Source organism: Papio anubis, chromosome 12, assembly GCF_008728515.1.
Source record: "Papio anubis isolate 15944 chromosome 12, Panubis1.0, whole genome shotgun sequence".
Lineage (NCBI taxonomy): Eukaryota > Metazoa > Chordata > Mammalia > Primates > Cercopithecidae > Papio > Papio anubis.
In genome coordinates this window covers 12,960,214-12,982,264 of record NC_044987.1, presented here as the reverse complement: position 1 = coordinate 12,982,264, position 22,051 = coordinate 12,960,214, and the positions used below count along the sequence as shown (strand labels likewise).

General features: G+C 43.1%; 1 protein-coding gene across 8 annotated transcripts in view; it reads left to right on the top strand.

Moving 5' to 3' along the window:
* Positions 1 to 22,051, top strand: part of SORL1 (sortilin related receptor 1) — a 179,571-nt gene that overhangs the window by 125,795 nt on the left and 31,725 nt on the right. For all 8 annotated transcript variants that reach the window (XR_002517258.2, XM_021926639.2, XM_021926638.2 and 5 more), the window contains 7 exons: positions 4,041 to 4,166; positions 6,851 to 6,958; positions 8,646 to 8,777; positions 9,870 to 10,001; positions 10,653 to 10,787; positions 11,622 to 11,777; positions 16,261 to 16,410. Coding sequence is in view for 7 of the 8 variants with exons in the window: in XM_021926639.2 (XP_021782331.1) it covers positions 4,041 to 4,166; positions 6,851 to 6,958; positions 8,646 to 8,777; positions 9,870 to 10,001; positions 10,653 to 10,787; positions 11,622 to 11,777; positions 16,261 to 16,410 (939 nt within the window). In the remaining variant the exon portion in view is untranslated. The remainder of the gene's footprint in view (positions 1 to 4,040; positions 4,167 to 6,850; positions 6,959 to 8,645; positions 8,778 to 9,869; positions 10,002 to 10,652; positions 10,788 to 11,621; positions 11,778 to 16,260; positions 16,411 to 22,051) is intronic.

Here is a 22,051-nt window from a genome sequence, read left to right as displayed (position 1 = left end):
TGTTTTCTTTATTCGCCTCAACCCACCGCTATTGTTTTTTAAATGTATACATCTGATTTCTGTGTGTTTTTTTCTTTTAAGAACAATTACCTGTAGTCATTTTATGTATATTCTTAACATCTTTCCTCTCTCCTAGATATATGGGGACTTTAGAATTTGATCCAAATCTCTGCCTACAGTTCCAGTACTAAAATACCTAGTATTTTAAACACTAAATATTTAGTATTTTAGTTTTATATTGAAAAATCCTAAACTTCATTGTTACTTTTTTTTAATAACCATTCTTCTGCATAGGCACACAGCTATTACCAGCTACCTTTGTGTCTTGTTGCTAATGTCTTCCACCAATGCACATCCTTCAGGGGTTTTGCAGCAGGAGTCTATGAGTGGCAAACTCTTTTAAGGTTTTGTTAGTATAGACATATCTTTAATCCTCAATCTTGAATTCAGATGGGTCTGGGTTTCTAGGTTTTTAGTAATTTTCTGTATTTTCACAGAATTCTTCCATTTCTTCCTGGCTTCTTTTGTGTTGATTTGAATTCTGCTCTTAGTGGTCTGTTCAAACAATAACAGACATTCTTTTCTTTCTAATTACCTTTAGGTTATATTGCTCTTAGTTTCACCTACCTAGGTTTGGAATTATTTTTACTTATCCTGCTTGAGACTTTGTTTAAGATCTGAGAATTTTTCAAAAGACAACTCTGGGAAGTTACAGCCACTAACTCTTCAACTATACCTGTTGGCTACTTTCTCTGGTCTTGTCTTCAGCAGTTACTCTAAGCCATTCATTGGACTACCTCATTCTGTTGTTCTCTTCCCTCCTGTTTTTATATTTGCTGTTGCTTTATGACTCTATGCAGAATCTGAGCGACTTCTCTAGATTTATCTTCCAGTTCAGCAATTCTCTTTTCAGCTAACTCTAATCTGCTGTTTCACATATACATTGAGCATTTTTTTTTATTTCTGTGAGTATATGTTTTGTATCTAGAATTTCTGTTTGGTTCTTTTTCAAATCTGCCCTTTATTTTTCAGTGTTCTTTTTTTATACTTTATGCTTTTTCTTCTCTGTCAATCATTCAAATTGTGATGATAGTCATTTTTTTCTTTATGCACTTACTTTTTATTTTATTTATTTATTTTTTGAGACAGGGTTTTGTTCTGTCTCCCAGGCTGGAGGACTGTGGCGCCATGACAGCTCACTGTAGCCTTGACCTCCTGGGCTCAATCCATCTTCCCGCCTTAGCCTCTTGAGTAGCTGGGACTACAGGCACGTGCCATCATGCCTGGCTAATTTTTGTATGTTTTGTAGAGGTGGAGTTTTGCCATATTGCCCAGGCTGGTCTTGAACTCCTGGGTGCAAGTGATCCTCTTATCTTGTCCTCTCAAAGTGCTGGGATTACAGGCATGAGCTACTGCACCTGGTCCCCTTCTCATACACTTTTTTTTCTTTTTCTTTCTTTCTTTTTTTTTTTTGAGACAGGGTCTCATTCTGTCACCCAGGCTAGAGTGCAGTGGTGCAATCTTGGCTTACTGCATCCTCTGTCTCCCAGGTTCAAGCGGTTCTCCTGCCTCAGCCTCCCGAGTAGCTGGGACTACAGGTGTGCACCAGGAGGCCTGGCTAATTTTTGTATTTTTAGTAGAGATGGGGTTTTACTATGTTGGCCAAGCTGGTCTCTAACTCCTGACCTCAAATTGATCCACCCACCTTGGCCTCCCAAAGTGCTGGGATTACAGGTGTGAGCTACCGTGCCTGGCCCTCATTCTCTTCTTAATAGTCAGTGCTTTGTAAGAAATAAGGCAGTACTTTCCCTGTTATAGTACTTATTTCATCCGTTCTACTTTGCCCATGTTTGGTTAATGTTTTTAATCAGGTGTTCCAGCAGGTCTTGATGAATCAGGAAAGTTCTGCCTGAGTCAAAGATTAAGTTGTAGGATATTGACCTATATTAGAAACTGATACTAGATTTCCATGATTGTTTACCACATGAACCTCACCATTCTTATAGTCACAATGAATCCTATCATGCAGAGGATTCTTTTTCTTCCCTAAATTCTTCAGTCTGGATTAAAGTCCATGTCTTCCATCCTTGTAATTAAAAAAAAAAAATATGTATTAAGCATGCAGTATTTACCGGGCACTCAAAATCAGAGCTTGTAAGTTACTAAGAAGACAGAACAATCTAGAAAAAGATAATGTGTTATGCATTCCAGCCATACTTGGCCACTTGAATGAAATTGTGCAAACTGATTTCTCTTTCTGAACTCAGCTTCTGTGATAGAATCTGGAGATCTCAGCTATACCTCCCAGAATTGTCATTTGGAAACTTCACTAGCACTCTGAAATGGTTTTCAATTAAAAATGCAGTGCAGAGGCTGAATAATAACTAGATTAGCATGGCAATCAGTTTAGGCAACTTTATGTTTTATGGATGTGAGCAAGGTGTTGGTGAGGGATTTTTTGAAAGGCTGTCAGACTTGTGACATGAATAAATCAAAAGTATTCCAGGCGATGGCTGTTACTGGGGCAGAAACTCATGTAACATGCATGATACATTTATTCCTCTCATCAGAAATAAGTATAGTTTTTAAAGATGTTTAATGGATTCTGAGTGCCAAAGGTTGTAAATATTGAAACTTCTTATAGTTGTATATACATGCTGCCAAATACAGCCTTAGTCTTTGGAGAGATGGGAAGACATAGATAATGAGCCACCGCTTGTTTTAAAGTGGTTTGAAAAATCAGGTTCTTTGGATTTCTGACCATTGCAAAAAATAGCTTCAAATGCAGTAAAATTCCTGAGGACATCATAAACCAATTTCCCCAGTCCTTGGGCAACTTACTGCCAACTGTCTCAGTTGAATAGAAAACTCTAGTTTGCTCTCAGCAACCCACTTCTGTATGTTTTGTTTTCTTCTGTTGTGGAGTCATCCTGTCCACACAGTTAAACTAACAGAGAGCCCATCTATCTAGGTTCTGTTATTTTATGCTGGTTGTAAACAAGGCCAGTCCTGGCTTGCATTCAGCAATGAACAGACACAAACAGCTTTCTGTTTCAGAGGAGGAAGAGGAAATCAGATGGAGAGGACCATTAGGAGTGTTGGTTGGGTTTGAGGCACATATTATGCATTTGAACTAGTGTTTGACTGAGATTTTGAGATGGTTCTAAATGACTTCCAGGTGGCCTCAGCCCACGTGTGTGGAAGGGGCTGTTCATTTTTAACAGTGACTCTCTGTTTCACTAGCTTCTTTTTTGCTTTTAGTGATTATAGTGGACACCACATATTATTGGCTGGTAGATGTTGCTCTCAACTCTGCAGAAAGACAATTTCAGGTTCTTGGGGCTGCTTTCTTTGTGATTTTGGATGATTCTTTTATGTTCTTCCTTTGGCCTGAGGTTTTTCACATTTGAATTTTTTTTTTTTTTTTTTTTTTTTTTTTAAGAATTGTAACGTATGGCTTTCCAGAACTTAGCAGGGCCCTTAGGTGTCACTGTATGACTGGTGAATTTGAGGTCACCACACGGTGGCTGCACCAGGTCCAGGACTCCGTCTCCTGAGCACAGGCTGCCACTCCTTATTTCTCAGCATCTGGATGAGTAAGAGGATTGAGGTGAGAAGGTAAACTACCAGGGTATAGTAGAAGAAGTACAGGCTTGGGCCTTGGACTGCCTTGGTGTTACTGCTTAATGATCTCTAAGTTTCCTATTCTTTCTAAGCCTGTTTCTCATTTGTGAAAGGGGAATAATACTTACCTCACAGGTTGTTGTGAAGGGCGAGTGATTTTTTAACGTGTGCATCTGTGTCTGGGCAATGGCCTGGGTCATGTTTATAAATCCATCGGCTCAAGCCCATTGAGGGAGCTGCCCTCCACTGCAAGGTCAGCCCCAGTGCCCAATTCCCAGCCGAGGAGAAACCTGGGCGCTCCCACAGTTCAGACCATATTCCTACCTCGTGCAAACCTCTTTTCAGCCCACCCCCTTGGACATTGGCTGGGGATGGAGTTGAGGGGTGTGCAACTGTGTGTCTCTTCTCTGTTACAGCCATCTATCACACCTGTGAGGCCTCCAACTTCCAGTGCCGAAACGGGCACTGCATCCCCCAGCGGTGGGCGTGTGACGGGGATACGGACTGCCAGGATGGTTCCGATGAGGATCCAGTCAACTGTGGTAAATGCAAATTCCCCAGCTCCCTCCCTGAGCCTCCCCAGTGTCTGCTGCTCAGGCAGGGAGGCAACAGCGAGCCAGGGGATGAAATGCTGTTCTCCTATGCCCGTATTTACACTCTGAAATCGAATAAGCCCATCTACTTTCTATGTTGTATTGCCATATGATGTATCAGAGTATACTATATAGTCTTAAGAGTTGCAGGCAAGCAGTTTGCCCCCCACACAAACTATATGAAATGCTGCCACGTAAACAAATTAAAATGCTTTTTGAAACCAAATATTTTTAAGGTTCTCTATCCTTTTGCCAAACATTCCAAATTTGCAGAGGATGTTAGTTGTCTACATATTATACGTTCTACTCCTCAAGTAAAGATGTTTATGCAACTCTATTTTTCTGTAGTTAGCATTTTCATGGAAGATGCGTACTCACTTTATACTGCCATAACCTAGTTCACCTGATTGCTTCCTGGTTGGGCGTTTGAGGTTTTTAGATTTATACTATTATGCTAGTACCACTATTCATGTCCTTGGAAATGGCCTGATTTTTCCTTGAGATATTTTCTGAGAGGCGTGCTTCAGTACGGAGTTGTAAGGTGAAAGGTTCTGACCAGTTTTTGAGTCTCTCTGTTACCAGATTGGATTTCCAAGGGATTCCATCAAATGTGTCTCTACTAGTAATAGGTTGTATGTTTCCGCAAGTCTCCCTTGATATTAGATTTGTATCTTTTTAGTTGCTTCCACTAATGTAATGTGTGTGTTTGCCTCACGTAGGTTTGATTTATACCTCTTTTAAAATACTTTTTCTACCTAGTGACATTAACCATTTCTCCAAATAGTGGTGCCTGTTTACTGTTTCTGTTTGATATCCTTTGGCTAATTTCCCAGAAATGATTACTTTTTACAGGATTAAAACACATTTTCATGCTTATACCTAATCCTCAAGGAGCGATTCTACACAGAGCTCGGTTTTCAAAGGCTATCTATGACTGCCCCATTAGAAGTGATTTTCTTTCTTTCTTTTTTTTTTTTTTTTTTTTTTTTTTTTTTTTTGAGATAGGGTCTCACGCTGTCATCCAGGCTGAAGTATAGTAGTGTGATCATGGCTCACTGCAGCTTTGACCTCCTGGGCGCAAACCATCTTCCTACTTCAGCCTCTGAGTAACTGGGACCACAGGGGTGGACCACCACGCCTAGCTAATTTTTCTATTTTTTTGTAAAGATTAAGTTTTTGCCATATGGCCCAGGCTGGTCTCAAACTCCTGGGTTCAAGTGATCTGCCCACCTCGGCCTCCCAAAGTGCTGGGATTATAGGCGTGAGCCACTGCGCCTGGCCAGAACTGATTTTCAAGTCCAATGCCTGGCAGTAACTTTTTGCTCAGGAGAAAGGATGACCTAGTACTAAAGATTCTGATCAAGATACCTTAGTTCTAGTTTAATTTCCCCTGGAACTGTTGTGAAACCTCAGGCTCTTAGCATTTCTACGCAAACTTTCTCAAAAACAGCTTTGCCTTAGAATTCCTCCAGAATTAAGGTAGTGAGTGATTTAAAGAGCTTTATAAAACTAGGATTTCATAGTCAGGATTCATATTGTCCTTTTCCTATTCATTGAAGCTTTTCTTTTTCTTCTAAAAAGTATACTTAGGTCAGGTATGGTGCCTCATGCCTGTAATCCCAGCACTTTATGAGGCTGAGGTGGGAGGATGGCTTGAGCCCAGGAATTTGAGATCAGCCTGGGCAACATGGCAAGGCCCCATCTCTACAAAAAATACAAAAATTAGCCAGACGTAGTGGTGCACGCCTGTGGTCCCAGCTACTCAGGAGGCTGAGGTGGCAGGATTGCTTGAGCATGGGAGGTGGAGGCTGCAGTGAACTGTGATCATGCCACTGAACTCCAAGTTGGGTGACAGAGCAAGACTCTGCCTTAAAAAAAATAAAAATAAAAAAATATATATATACACACATATATACACATATATACATATATATGTGTATATGTGTGTGTCTATATATACACACACATACACACACACTTATAAAAATGGAAATGTTCAAAATGGAAAAGATACAAAAAGGTATAGAGTTAAAGGTTGATCTCCTCACCTGCCCAGTTCCCACTTTTTCCTAATAGGAAACCAAGTTGTATATTTTTTCAGAATATTTTTGTGCATATATAAACAAATGTAAGTATACTCTGTATTGTTGTGCTATTTCATACCCATCATGTTTAACTTTGCACCTTGTTTTTTTCACAGAACTGTTTAAGGCATAATTTTTATAGAGCACTTCTTGCATCTCTTTATAGCTGTCTGTGTTCCAGTGTACAGTAATTTATTAAACAGTCTCTTGTTGATGGACTGTTTTCAATCTATTACACAGTTTTGCAATGCAACACGTGGGTAGTTTTCAATCTATTACAAACAGTGTTGTAATGCAACCCTTGTACTTACATTAAGTACAAGGTCGTAAACTTTTATTTACATCATTTTTTTCAGTTGTGAAATAGAATGCATTTCTACAAAAGTAGAATTACTGGGTCAAAGTGTATATACATTTGTCATTTTGCTAGTTATAGCCAAATTTGCCCTCCCCAGTGGTGGTACCAATGTGTACTCTGGCCAGCACTGTGTGTAAGTGCCTGCCGGTTTCCTCCTCATCATTCTTCCGTACTGTTGAATTCTCTTTCAGAGAAGAAGTGCAATGGATTCCGCTGCCCAAATGGCACTTGCATCCCATCCAGCAAACATTGCGACGGTCTGCGTGACTGCTCTGATGGCTCCGATGAACAGCACTGCGGTGAGTTCATTCCTTGCCCCTAGGACGCACTCAGGCCTGGTGATTGTGAGTGAAGAGCGTATATTGGACTAAATCCTTTCATTTCCTCAGTACCTGCTTGTGGTTAGCTTTTAACTGAGTTGATCCCCGAGTTCTTGGCTAGGACTCCTGGAGGCTGATCGTGGCAGAGGGACATGGTTTGGTTAAAGGAGAGCAGGAAGAAAGGAAGCAGGGTTGGGGGCGATGGTGGGATTAGTTTGTACTTCAGTGAATTAGTTCATACTGTTTAGTTGAAATCTGTTCTATTAATTGACTGGTTGTTTTGAATCGGCCACTTATTTCTACTTGATAGGTTTTATTAATGTTGCTGAGTATCACTGGGGGTAGAGTGGGGGGGTGGGTAGGCATTTTTTGGCCAGGTGACCCTTTTTATCTTCAGTTTTCTTTAGACCCAGAAAGATTGCCTTGGGTCACTGGTGCTTATCCTTGATTACATATGGGAATCACCTGGGGAGCTTTAAAACCTTCTGGTGCCTGGACCTTACCCCCAGAGATTCTGATGTAATTAGCGTAGGTGTGGCTGGGGTGTTGGAACATTTATGGTGCTCCTGGTGATTCTTCTGTGCAGTCCGGATTGAGAGCTAATGTATCAGTGCAGGGAGTGGCCAACTAGCCTGTGGGCAAAATCCAGTCCCTAACCTGCTCTATTAAATGAAGTTTGATTGGCATACAGTAACTACTATTTGTTTACATATTGTATATGGCTGCTCTCATGCTGCGGCACTGGACTCTTGAGCAGTTGTGACAGAGGCTGTATGACTTGAAAACCCTGAAATAGTTGCTTCCTAGTTGTGTTAGTTGGGGTTAGTTGGGATTCTCCAGAAGAATAGGACCAATAGGATATGCATATGTATATATATAGACTTCTTTTAAGGAATTGGTTCATGCAGTTTTGGAGGCTGGCAAGTCCCAAATTTGCTCCAGCAGGCTGGAGACCCAGGGACACACTAAGGCTATAGTTTAAGTCCAAAGGCCGTCAGGCTGCAAACCTTGGAGAGAGCCAGTTGCAGTTCAAGTATGAAGGTCTCCTTGCTGTGTCCTCACACGGCCCTTTCTCTGTGTGGGCATTCCTGGTGTCTCTCTCTTCCCAAAGGACATTAATTCTATTGAGTTGGGGACCCATTCTTATATTTTCATTTAACCTTAATTACTTTTTAAAGGCCCTATGTCCAAATACAGTCAAATTGGGGATCAGGGCTCCAACATACAAATTTTGGGGGGACACAGTGCATTCCATTAGACTAGTTCCTTACAGAAAAATTTGCCTACCCCCATATTAGAGAGTCAGTATCATATTAATCATGCTTGAGATCAGGGGGTTTGATGCCAGACAGCTCTGGATTTCACTTTTGGCTTCATCTTCATCAGCTGTGTACTCTTGGCAACATACTTAACCCTATGGCCCTTGTTTTCTCATTTTGAATTAGCAACAATAAAATCTCTCCTAATGTTGTCTTGAGGGTTTAATGATGCACTTTATGTCAAGTGCTTTAGCTCTAGGCTTGGCAGAAAACAAGTGCTCAATAAATGGTGGTTTTTACTGTTGCTTCCTGAAGCCACATCTGTACCTGTAGGCACTTGCCCAGGGCTAGAAGGCCCAGCCAGCCACAGTGCTCATGGCCTCTTCCCCGCTCTGGATCCCTTACAGAGCCCCTCTGTACGCACTTCATGGACTTCGTGTGTAAGAACCGCCAGCAGTGCCTGTTCCACTCCATGGTCTGTGACGGAATCATCCAGTGCCGCGATGGGTCTGATGAGGATGCGGCGTTTGCGGGATGCTGTGAGTTGGGGCAGGCAGGGGAGGTGACTCACGGTCACTAAAGAACTTGCACGGGAGTTTGGCCACCCTGGGGTTGTGTCTCTATTTAATAACTTACAGGTCTTGGATGAGTGTTGAGGGGTTTGGCCACCCTGGAGTTGCACCTCTATTTAGCTTACACGTCTAGGTTGAGTGTCCAAGCTTGCCTTTTCTGAGAAAGACTTTCCTTTGTTGCTTAAGGAATCCTGCTTTTCAGTAGTGGGTGTATGTATAAAGGGCAGGATGGCGAGTGACCAGGGTCTTGGCTCAAGGGTCACTGAGAGTGAGAGGCCTTCCTTGCCAGTGCTGTATCAGATGGCACCTGCAGCCTGCCACAGCCCTTTACCCTGCTTCGATGGTCCTCCCACAACTTGCCCCGCTTTGGACCTGTCTATTCATTTTGCTGCTTGAGCTTCACAGGAGCAGGGGCTTGTTTTATGCATTGCTATGGCCCTATCTTAAAACAGTGCCCTCGTTGGAGTAGCTCTTGTATTTGTTTGCTGGGACTTATGTAGCGAAGTACCGCAGACCAGGTGGCTCAAACAACAGAAGTTTATTTCTCACAAGCCTGGAAGCTGGCAGACCAAGCTCAAGGTGTCGGCAGGGTTAGGTTCCTCCTCTCTCCCTGGCCTCGTGGACGGCTGCTTTCTCCCTGGCTCTTCACACGGTCTTTCCTCTGTACACATCCGTGTCTACATTTCCGCTTCTGTAAGGACACCAGGCCTATTCAATTCGGGCCACCCAGATCACCTCATTCTAACTTTTCCTCTTTCAAGCCCTTATCTCTAAATACAGTCCTGTTTCTGAGAGACTGGAGGTTGGAACTTAAACACATGATTTTTGGGGGGATAAACTCAGCTCATAACATGATTCGGTAAAGATTCATGGAATGGATTAATTAACAGAGTGTGCTCTGTTTAGATTAGGTTTGGCTTTTGCTTTCAAGGTATGTTTTAGCCAGACAGTCCCTTGCCAGGACTCACTGCTGTTCCCCTTTGCTTCTGAGCAGCACTGCTGCTTCGACCCCTCAGCCTGGAAATTCCTGGACTTCATGGATGTTTGTTTCCTCTGTAGCCCAAGATCCTGAGTTCCACAAGGTTTGTGATGAGTTCGGTTTCCAGTGTCAGAATGGAGTGTGCATCAGTTTAATCTGGAAATGCGACGGGATGGATGATTGCGGCGATTATTCTGATGAAGCCAACTGCGGTAAGATGTCAGATCTGCCTCCTTGCATCCTAGTCCTCTAGTTACAGCGATGCCTGCAGTTACAGGGACACTCACCGACACCCCCACTGCAGACTTGGCCTTCCCCTAACTCAGCAGCAGTTGCTGCCAGTTCCTGAATCCTCACACGAGGTGTTGAGTCTTGAACTGGGCAGCTGGCACCCAGCAGGTGCTAGGGAAAAGTTTATTTGATCTCCTTTCCTTTCTGCAGTTGGGAAGACCACATTATGTATAAGGAAGACGGTAGATAAGGAATTATGGTAAATATTATGGAGTGACCTCCCCTTAAAAGTGACAGGCCACCGTGTAATAGTTATTGTCACCATTGGCTTACCATCAATAGTTGTTTTATTCCTTTAGTGAAATGTCAGAATTAAAATTCAGGTGATCATTCTCAGGATGTCATAGTATAGATCAGAGGAACATGGGTTAGGGGCTGGGAAGATGGGGTTTTGTTTAGGTCGTAGGTGTATTTTTTGTTGCCCACTGGGTGCGTGAAGCTGCCTTATCTCTCTATGGGTGGGAAGTGCGGGTTGCCCTGGAACTTGGGTCTGGAGGAGGATGCCTAGAGTTGGAGCCCCGCGTTCACACTGGTGCAGGGGAAGCGACTGATGACGTGGTTGATCTCCACAGAAAACCCCACAGAAGCCCCGAACTGCTCCCGCTACTTCCAGTTTCGGTGTGAGAACGGCCACTGCATCCCCAACAGATGGAAATGCGACAGGGAGAACGACTGTGGGGACTGGACTGATGAGAAGGATTGTGGAGGTAAGAGGCCCCAGGGTCCTGGGTCAGCCTCATCACCAAGGCACGCCGGAATCGTTCCACCAGCTCTGCAGGGTGTGCCTGGCTTATTCCGTCTTTTCGGGGGCATATTTTTGTGAGAATAGTGACTCAAATTTTTTCTGTTCCTCTTTCTCATTTTGAAAAAAGTGTGGTTGGTTTCTCCTATTTTCAGGCTGTTTATTCTGTATTTTCAGGGCAGAGTGAGAAGTCTAGAGCCTTCCTACTCACCGTGTGGTTTACAACCAGTAGCATCTGCATCTCCTTGGAACTTGTTAGCAATGCAGAATCTCTGACCTCACCCCAGACCTAGAGTCAGAATCTGCCTGCTAATAAACCCCCAGGTCCTGTGTGCTCCACCGTGCATTTGAGGAGCACTCATGTGGAATGCAGACTTGCCCCTTTCCTTTCTGGCATTCTCATCTCTGGACCAGGTCGTGGGGTAGTTGAGGTTGAATTAACTAGAAAACAATGCTTCACCTCGGTAGGAATTCTCTTAGCCACGCTGTGCCTCCTCAGCCACCTGTTTCTTCCCCCAGCCCCTGCGAAAGCAAACTTACCTGAATGTTATTAGCCCAAATCAAATATAGTAAGTAAAGGAAATCTACTCCCCAAAAGGGAAAAGGATATTGCCTCTTCTGACAACCTGTTATACATGATTTCTAGATTAGCCACTGCTCAGAGCTGTGCCTGGCACTGGCCTCCCTCAGCAGGTACAGCTAAAACTGGGACATCCGCACTAGGTTTGGGATGCATTTGGTCTAAGATCAATGTTCTGCTTCTAATGTTCTGGGTTTCCTTGCTTGGTGTTTTTCTCAGATTCACATATTCTTCCCTTCTCGACTCCTGGGCCCTCCACGTGTCTGCCCAATTACTACCGCTGCAGCAGTGGGACCTGCGTGATGGACACCTGGGTGTGCGACGGGTACCGAGATTGTGCAGATGGCTCAGATGAGGAAGCCTGCCCCTCGCTTGGTGAGTTCTGGCCCAGGTCCTCTTCTGTGGTACCTGCTGTTGTGGAGAGGACCTTCTGGGGGTGTGCTCTGGGCACAACCCAACCGGGCCTCATGCCCTGCTGTCTGGGCCTTCCCTGTGTGGCCAGGTTGCCTGTCACTAATGGTGCACCTCCAGGGAAGGCTGATTTCTAGCATTTCTCCCTGGATCACAGACGCATAGGAAATTGGAATGGGAGCATCTCATCCTCTATAACTGGCCTCTGACCTTCCTGCAAGAGGCCAGCCACCCTGATTTCCACCCAGGCTGTGGTTGTGCCACCTTTGCTGCCTTCTTAGTGGGAAAGTACAAATTGGAATTAATGTGGCACTTTTTGTGTGTGTGTTAAACTCTCAGGGGAGAGAGCCCAATTCCACTTGCTAGTTGGCTGGCCTGTCCAACTAAAAGAAGGGTAAGCACTGCCATCTAGTGGCTAAACTCAAAGAGGCAGCTGAAGGTCTGTAGTCACCATGTTGTTGGAGGCGGGCGTAGACCTTGAAACCCCTTCTCGTGCGTGCTCTTAACTGCAGGCAGAACAGAGGTAAGGATCCTGTGTTCGTTCCTAAACAGGAGTCTACTTCAAACTCAGTTATAATAGAAGAACAAATAATGTTTTGCATGCTTTGCATGATCGTTTCCTTTCTTCTGTGACCATGTTCATTCCATGGCTTCCTTGTTTAAAAACATCAAAATCCCAAACTTTAGTGAAGCTAAATCATATAGGGATCTCCTGGGTTCCAACCAGAAATTCTGATTCTATGCTTTTTTTTATAAAACATTCTAAAAATGATGGTTTTACTAGGGTGGTCTTTTTGCCATGTTGAGTTTCCTCTTGTTCTCTTGTCTAGAAGCTCAATTTTTGACAATTTCTATTTTCCAGGCCCTCTATGAGCTGACTCCTCCTTGCCTCCCTGGATTCCCTACATCAGCCAAGCTAGGTTCCTCACCTTCTCCAGATAGACTTGCTTCTTTCCTGCCTGTGCATCTGCAGCAAGGTTTTGCTCTCAGCAGAAACTCCTGTATCCTCAACCTCGTCTTCCTACTTTCCTTATCACTGAAACCCACCATCCGTCAGTGCAAACAGAGGCATGGATTTTATAGCAAAAGAGACCTTGATGTGTTAATATCGTCAGAACTTCTCAAAATATGGTGCAAAGACCACCCTAATGGAATCACCTGGGGTGTTTAGAAAAAACGTAGAATGAGAATTTTTGGGTGGAGCCCAGGAGATCCCCATATGATTCTTAGGTTCACTAAAGTTTGGGATTTCTGCTTTGAACAAATAGGGCATTATTCTCCTTTCAAGCTCCACCTCTGTGGTGCTTTCACTGATTCCTTGAACTGATTTCCATCTCTTTTCCAGTCTCATTAAACTTACCCATTGACCTTTTGATTCTTAACTAGGATCTGCTGTATATTGCTTCCTAATTATTTCATGTGTGTTGATCTTTGCTTCCATAGCCATTGTGTGGATTTCCTGTTTGGGGATCATGCCATCTACTACTTTGAGTCCTGCTCTGTGTCTCCTACAATAATAGGCAAATAGTCAGTATCCCCTAAATGCTTCTCAAATTAAAATGAATTGTAAAAAACGAAACAAAACTTTGTGTCTGTCCTTTCCCCTGCAGGCCTACGTATTTATTGAATAACTTGATTATCCTCTCCAAGTTGTTTTTGCTTATTAAAACTCTGACCAGGACATTAATAGACTCTAGCAAATTCTGACTAATCCGTTGAGCAGATCTCTGTTTATGTATCCTGTTCAGCTTTTGTGCTTTCTTTTTTGTGTGCAGTGCTGGGACAAATTTAAACTCGTTGTTGTCTGTAGCTCTTGGATCTTCTTTGTTTAGTGTAGAACTCTCCTAACTGGTTTATCAGCCTCATATTTCTCCCCCTTTCAGTTTTCTTCTGATAAGGCCCATACTGATGAACGATCATATCCTCCCCAGTATTGGAGCCCTCTGATGCCTCCCTTCTTGTCCAGGAATAAGTGGCATGATTTGCCTTGGCCTGGCTTTCTCCCCCTTTTTATTTTTTATCACCTGTCTCCGTGTACCTTGTGTTTCTGCAGAGTGTTTCTGGGATTTAGGGAAAGCCCTTTTGAAAATCCAATTAAAACTGTAGAATAGGCAAAATATCCTAAAGTTAATAATTGCTTTTTCATTTGTTTGCTTAGGTTGTTTTGTACCATTTGCCAATGCTTTCTGCCTTTCAGTCACCACTCAGGATAACTTTCCACAGGTCAACATGTCCAGGGATGTATCAGGTTCAGCTTTTCTCTTGGAGATATTTCTTCTAACAACTTGGATTCTCCTTTCTGGACAGATTGTTCTCTAGTCCTCCTGTGTGCCTGTTATGCTGAAATTTTCATGGCCTCCTTGGAATTCTCTTTGCCTTTCTCCCAGTTTAGATTCCTTGTTTCTTGGATCTTGTGTTTTGCTTTTTCTTAGTTTACTCCCTTGTTTGGGTGGAGTGCATCCTTCAGTAGCCTTGTCAGGTGAATATGATGATGCAGTGGCCAAGGACACTGTGATAACAGCTCTCAGGTGTTTGTCTCTTGAATTTTGCTGCTCTGGTTTGTACTAGTTGCCCTGTATACCTGGGGCACAACTGCCTTCTAGGACGTTGCACCATCATCATCCTCAGTACTTGCTTTTACCTCCATCTCCTGTTGGAACTCCTGTTTCCTGTGTCCCAGTTTTTCTCTCTTTAGTTTAATCCCATGTTTCAGTAGAGCACATTTTCTGGAAAATGCCTGAGAAAATGCATGTGGGAGGCCTGTGTGAGGTCTTGCTTGTCTTAAAGTGTTTTAATTCTGTCTTCAGACTTAATTGATAGTTGGGCTGGGTTTGGCATGCTAGATTGTAAGTAATTTTCCTCCAGAATTTTGAAGGTTTTGTTCTACTGCCTTCAAGCAGCTTTTGGGAAATCCAAAAGCCATTTTGATTCTGATTTTTTTTTTTAATATGTGACCTGTTTTTAATCCTCTAGAAGCTTGTAGAATCTTCCCTTTGGCACCAGTGTTTTAAAATTTCACAATGATGTGCTTTGCTGTGAGACCCTTTCCATCCAACGTAGTAGACACTTGCATGCTTTTTGATTATGGAAGTTTATATGTTTTAGTTCAAGGAATTTTTCTTGAAATTTTTATTAATGATATTTCCCTCTCTGTTTTCTCTTATTTCCTGGAACTCTTGTCATTCATATGTTGTTTCCTGATCTGGTCTTCTTCCTTATTTTTAAAAAATCTTTTATATTTTTTAACATTCCCTTCCCCCGCTACCCCCAACTTGCTAGGAGATTTACTCAACTTTACATTTCAACTTTTTGCTGAGTTTTTCATTTTTGTTATCATGGTTTCAACTTTGAGAGCTTTTCCATTTTTACCACTGTCCCTTTTTATGGTTTCCTGTTTTGTTTTGTTTTGTTTTTTTCATGGATAAATATATATTCTTTCTTTCTGAACACATTAAGGATATTTGTTTCTGGAGTTTTCTTCTTGCAAAGCCTGTAAATGGCCTTTTGGGGGTTGGGGGCTCTGGCTTTCTGCCTTTCCTGTCAAAGCTTTTTCTCAGAGAGTCCTTGGTTGCTGCTCTGCTTGTGTTTAAGGCTGGGGACTAAAGAACTGCTAAGTAATTGTGAGCACGTGGGTGGGCTTGTCAACTTTGAGGTTCATGGCTGGGAACCATGGGGGAACTCTGAATCTCGGTTACTTCAGGGTTAGTCTCTGAAGCTGGTCATTTTCCCCAGAGAAGATTATTAGATCTCCTGCCTGGACAATAAGTACCTTATTGCTAGGATCCTCGGAGAAGAGGACTGAGGCTGCCGTATGTAGGTTTAATCCCCCTTTTATCAGTAGGATATACTTGCTCTCAACTACGCCTATCTAAACAACTCTCTGTTTTTACCCTCTCCAAACAACAACCCTCCATTCTTCTATTGGGGTGACGTATGGATCGGTTGTCTGGTGGGACTGATAGGAGGGGATATAGGGAATGTAGCTGCGTCTTAAACATCATTCCGTCAGTTCCCTTATTTTAACTCCTTTTTCTTCACTTCTGGTTGGGAAATACCAGTTTCTGAGCTTTTGGAGGACTGTGTGTTGTTGATCTGATTGGTTCTGAGCTTTCTCCTGTGACGGCTTAAGGTAGGATGCAGCCTTCACTGGCCTCTTTAGTCACATACCGCTGTCTGTCTTCTTTCCAGGTCCCAAATCTCATTATCCACGTCCTCATGGATTTAGGTCTTTGAAAACAATCTCTTGGCTGTGGCTTTAGTGGGATCCTGTGAGGAAGCAACATTAGATGTCTGTATCTACTGAGTTCTCTGTGTGGAACTTGCATTTGTCTTCAGGTTCCCACTGTAATTTCTAAAGCACCGTAATCTCCTAGCGTATTGATTGGTTGCTGTTATTGGCCAGCTCCCTCAGTACTAAAAAGTGAACTTTAAAAATCTTTTATTTTAGCAAATGTCACTGCTGCCTCCACTCCCACCCAACTTGGGCGATGCGACCGATTTGAATTCGAATGCCACCAACCAAAGAAGTGTATTCCCAACTGGAAGCGCTGTGACGGCCACCGAGATTGCCAGGATGGCCGGGACGAGGCCAATTGCCGTGAGTAGTCAGAAAGCCCTTCACCCCCTGGGCACATTTCTGCAGACAGTGCAGTTCTGGTGCTTCTGCTTCATTTCTGGATCAGCACACGCCTGTGTGTGAGTCTGTGTACTTTTGTGTAACCATGCTCTTACTACATTCTCCACAAGAGCTTTGCCACGTGCACCCATTCCGTTGCGTTAGTCACTTTCTTTTTAATAAGTTGACTGTGTTTTAAATACCAGGAGCGTGTCCAATAAAAATACTTTCTGAATGACTAAAATAAATATTTTAGATAGGTTTCATAAGCATATTTAACTCTTTAAAAACACCCGTGGGGAAAGCCACAACTCTTCTGTATGTGCATTCATTCTTCTGGAAGTATTTAGTGAGCACTTACTGGGCATAGAGGCCGTGTTGTTAGAGGGTTTGCCTCTAGCACCCCATTGAGAAAATTCATTCTTAGCCTTTAGGGTAATTATGGTTGGTGAGATAGTGTGCTGAGCCACATGGGGAATAATTGCAAGGCCATCTGAACCCAGTGTGAAGTGATGCATGCATTCTCTACAAGTTTGGAGTTGGTAGTTTTCAAACACAGTGGGTCCTGGTGTTCGGTCCTCTGATGTACCCAGGGAGGATCTTTGGAGTGAGTGATGGAGGGAGACACTGGCTTCTGCAAGCGTTATCCTCATGTGACCAGTCAGCACTTTTCAGTCCCTGGCTGCATGCTAATGCCACCACTGGCTGGTCTGTCCTACTGTAGTGGACTAGGGAGGGCATGGCTGGAATGGTGCTTATGCAGCCCCTCACCAGCCTGCCTCCCTGATGGTTGGGTACTGCTCTAGCTCAGGGATCCCAGCTTTGTGGGCCTCCCCTCCATCCAGTCTCCTGCTGGCTGCAGACAGCAGGTGTCCTAGCCAGTCACACTCCCTTCCTTGCCAGGATAGGGCTTCGTCCATGTTTGCCTGATTCCTGCCCTGGTGAATGTAGAGGAAGCTCCTCTCACTCTCTGCTGAGAGCCTCCCTGCCGCCAAGCCCTGACCCTAAGCAGCAAATGCCTCAGTTCCTCCGCTTTGATCCCTGTTCTGGTCCCATTTTTTTTAATCTTAAAATAATGACTTCCTCAACCAATGAAAAACTAAGCCTCATTTGGAACCCTACCGAATCTTACCATTTAGAGATGGAATAGAATCTGAGGTGGAGGTTAGTCATCTCTTAATTCCTCTAATTCAGTATTTACAAAATTTATGGGACTTAGCAGGATCATGTGGAAGTGCTTATAAGAAATGTGAATTTGGTGATCTCACCTCAGACCACTGAATCAAGAGCAATGACGGAGGAAATGCTCCAGAACCCAAGCCTGGGATCTCAGCTCACTGCAGCTTCCGCCTTTTGAGCTGATGTGATTCTCTTGCCTCAGCCTCCCGAGTAGCTGGGATTGCAGGCATGCACCACCATGCCTGGCTAATTTTTGTATTTTCAGTACAGACAGCGTTTTGCCATGTTGGCCAGGCTGGTCTTGAACTCCTGACCTCAAGTGATCTGTCCACCTTGGCCTCCCAAGGTGCTGGGCCTAAGCCACCATGCCCGGTGACTGGCAATACAGATTCTAGTGGGAGGGACATCAAGTCAGCAGCTATCCTACAGTGTGGTGTAGGCAGTAGCAGAAGTTATCCAAGGAACTGGCATAGTTCACAGCTTCCTGGAGAGGTGGGGACAGGCCAGGAGAGGCAGCCCTATTGATGGTGCCTGGACAACGGTGGGACAAGGTGGCAGATGATGGGCATTCTAGACACAGGGGACAGCATGTGTATTTCAAGGCTCAGAGGCATAGGAAAACAGACCTGTAGAGTGGTTGTGAGTGGGATAAAGGTGAGTGCGGAGAGGTAGGCATGAGGTGGATGGGGCGACCCCTGTGCTTCGAGTTTATTTTGCTGGTCCTAGGGAGCCATTGACGATTTCAGAGATGGGGTGTTTATATCTTAGATCACTTGAACTTCATCACGCGGGGAATGGGTTAGAAGAAGGCTGAAGTGAGATTGGAAGCCAGGTGCCCGTGAGGAGGCTAATTTGATGGGACTGTGAAGGTGAAAAAGGGAGAGTGACCTCTTAATATATTGGAGGTACTATTAACAGTGTCCAGTGAGGTTTTTTTTGGTTGTGGTGATTCGGAAAAAGGAAGAATGAAGGTTTCCCCCAGGATGACAGTGAAAGGTGATGCCGCCAGCTATGCGGGGGATGCTGAGGATGAGGAGTCACAGCTTTCCCTGGGTGGGCCTAGGCACGATGGTGGGTTCGTTGATTGACATTAGCATCTGAGGTAGTGCAAGTCATCCTGGTAGAAAGTGAAAAGGGAAGGTCAGAAACTGGGGCATTGTTGTCTTCCTTTTCATTTTACTGCATTCGTTGTCCGTGCACGTGTCCTTCACTTGCCCGTTGGAATGAGCCTTTGCCAATTTTCACACGTTTGTTGTTCCTTATGATGATCTCTACAGTGATGGACTTTTGGAGACGAATTTCATTCTAGGCCTTGATGTGCTCTGAGTTGAGAGAAAAAATCATCTTGGCCAAGTCCTTAACTTGCAATATGAAACTAATTTATTTCCACCATACATAGGTTTTTCTCTTAACACTTGGTTTTTCGGCAGGGGTCCCAGGACCCCCATCATTCCTGCATCCTTTCATCTCCGGGAATGTCACTTTGGCTTTTGTTTCAGCTGCCTGAAGGGTCTTTTCTTTGACTAAAAGTCAAGGAATTGGATAAGTTGCTACCTAGGGTTCTTTTTTTCAAGAAACAGCCTTTGAGTCTTTCTAATTCTTCAATTTCTAAGGTAGGGCGATTTCTTTTGCTTCGTTTATTTATTTATGTGTTTATTTTAGTTTAGGAAAATCGTAAGGAATCTTTCATTACTAAACTATTCCTATTGGAACTCAGGAATTGAGCAGTTTCAGATCCATTTTGGGGATGGATTTCTCTCTGTCCAGAACATGCCCCTTGTTATCTAGAACCCAAGAACCAAAAAGATTAAGATAATTTGATATCTCTTGATACTTGCATATAAATCCATAGACATAAATACATAAATCTATTAAAATAAACCAAATAGGCCAGGCGCAGTGGCTCACGCCTGTAATCCCAGCACTTTGGGAGGCCGAGGCAGGTGGATCACCTGAGGTCGGGAGTTTGAGACCAGCCTGACCAATATGGAGAAACCCCATCTCTACTAAAAATGCAAAATTAGCTGGGCGTGGCGGCACATGCTGTAATCCTAGCTATTTGGGAGGCTGAGGTAGGAGAATTGCTTGAACCCAGGAGGCGGAGGTTGCAGTGAGCTGAGATCGGGCCACTGCACTCCAGCCTGGGCAACAAAAGTGAAACTCTGTCACATAAATTAAAAAATAAACCAAATAAATTCAGATGGTAAGGGATATTTTAATCTCCTTGGTTAACATTTCCATATTACATCTCTTTCTCATTTCTTTGTCATGTCTATCAGTTATAAGGTTGAGCTTTGTCATTTGCTTTCAAAGTTAATGCAAGTTCACACAATTAAGTGTTTGGATTCACTGATACAGTTTGTCTTCAATATAATTAATTTTCCTGCTGTGTACTTTTTTTTTTTTTTTTAAAGTTGTGTGTTTAGCAGGATGCGGCAGCCTTTGATAAGCCTTAAAAGATTCTCGTTTCTCATTCTATCGCCTTATATACTGCTTTCGTTGTTATGCCTGTTCTTGCATTTTGGCTGTTTCGTTTTCGCTTTGCTTTATCATAAGTGGTCTTTTTCAGGCTGCTTCTGCTTTGCTCTATTCGCTGTGGTAATATTTTCTGATGCTTTTTAAAGTGATCCTATCTTCTTTAATGACCAGACGAAAACTTGGAAGGCAATGCCTGTCATACTTGCAAATAATACAAAGTTGCCCAGATAGCTTATTTTCTGGCAAAACACTCAGGTTTTACAAAGGGAAGCTAAACGTTGGTGGTGGGTTTTAATGTGCTATTCATTATTCTCAGGCAAATCAGGTATTCATTCCACTTAATTCTCAAAATAACTGTGATTTTGGTATTATCTCCTTTGTTGAGATAGGAGAATTAAGGTTCCAAGAGCATCACCTAGCCAGTACCAGACTGGGTTATTTATTTAGGTTGAAAGCCGTGTTGAAAGTTCTCATCAGGGAAGAATACACCAAAACCAACACAGATGAACTGAATAGGGATTAGTGTGCAATTCTACCCTTACATTAAAAGAATGAACAAAGTGGACTCCTAGAGTGTTAAACCAACGGGGACAGGTTGGCCCCACACTCACCAAAATAACAGTGGGAACGTCTGAGCCGAATAAGCAACCACATAATAAGATGAACATTGGAGATAATTAAGAAAGAGAAAAGAAATGGGACCTCCCTCCTGGGTGATACTAATTCATTAATTGGCATTCTTGAAATCGTTTTTCAGCCTGTTTCCAATCTGGCTTATTCACGGGGATGTTGCCTAGTTAAGGGTCTTAAAATCAAGATGTGTTATATCCACAGTTTTTTTCCAACAATAATTTGATAACCTTATCTAAAAATGAAATGAGATGAGTGTGGTGTGATTCTTTTTAGAGAAGCTGTCCCCTGAAGGCTACTAAGTTCTGTTCTAAGTGCCTATTAATCATCTGTTTCATTATCAGTTTAAGAATTTTCAGAGATCAATGACAACCTTATTCCCAGATTCTATTTTTTTTTTTTTTTTTTTTTGAAGAAACAGGGTCTGGTTATGTTCCCAGGCTGGTCTCAGACTCCTGGACTCAAGCAATCCAGCCTCCCCAAGTAGCTGGGATTACAGGTGCACACTACTGCACCCAGCTTATTTCCAGAGTCTAAAGCCTGTGCTTTTTTGCTCTTAAAATTTTGAGACACACTTTATAAAGAAACCTCCAATGTCCTCAGCTCTACTGCTTATCTGTTGTTTGATGGTATTTTACCACATTGTTCCCCAGTGGAATACTTCTGTGATGAGGGTTTTGGTATTTTTCAAAATAATCCCCTCTGAACAGAGTCTGTCCCTGGCAATCCTATAAAAAATGGCATAACCTGATCAGATTAATTTACTTGTTTGCAGTCTCTCTCAATAGAAGATAAGCTCCATGAGGGCAGGTCCTTCATCTGTTCCACATATCCCCATACTCTTAACATCCGGAGCAGTGCCTGAGTCATGGTAGGACCTCCATGAATGTTCGCTGGATGGATGAATTCCATCTTGGGCTTCTGAGACTATTACAGTAGTGGTTCTCAAACCTTTCTTTAATTCTTGAATACACGTTTGTTTGTTACGAGCTTCCCCCCACCATGGCAAACCAATTACATCTCAGTATATAATAGAATTCTGAAATGCAGTGATCTTCCTGGAGATTGGGGGATTACAGTTTGTGAAAAGCCTTATAAGTGGTTTTGATAGGTCCCTTCTCCTGTTGACAGTTTCTGTATCAGAATTGTTTTTTAATAAGTAGTGAACTGAAGTCTGTACCTCCATCCTGGAGACTCGTGCAAAGAAGTCTTAATTCTTCTTTCTCATGAAGACTCCTCAGCGGGGAACACTTGTTAGAGTCTGCACGTCTTCTCACCACCTCCCCCATCCTTGTGTCTTTTCGTCTCTAGGAAAATATCCCTGGATCCTTTATCC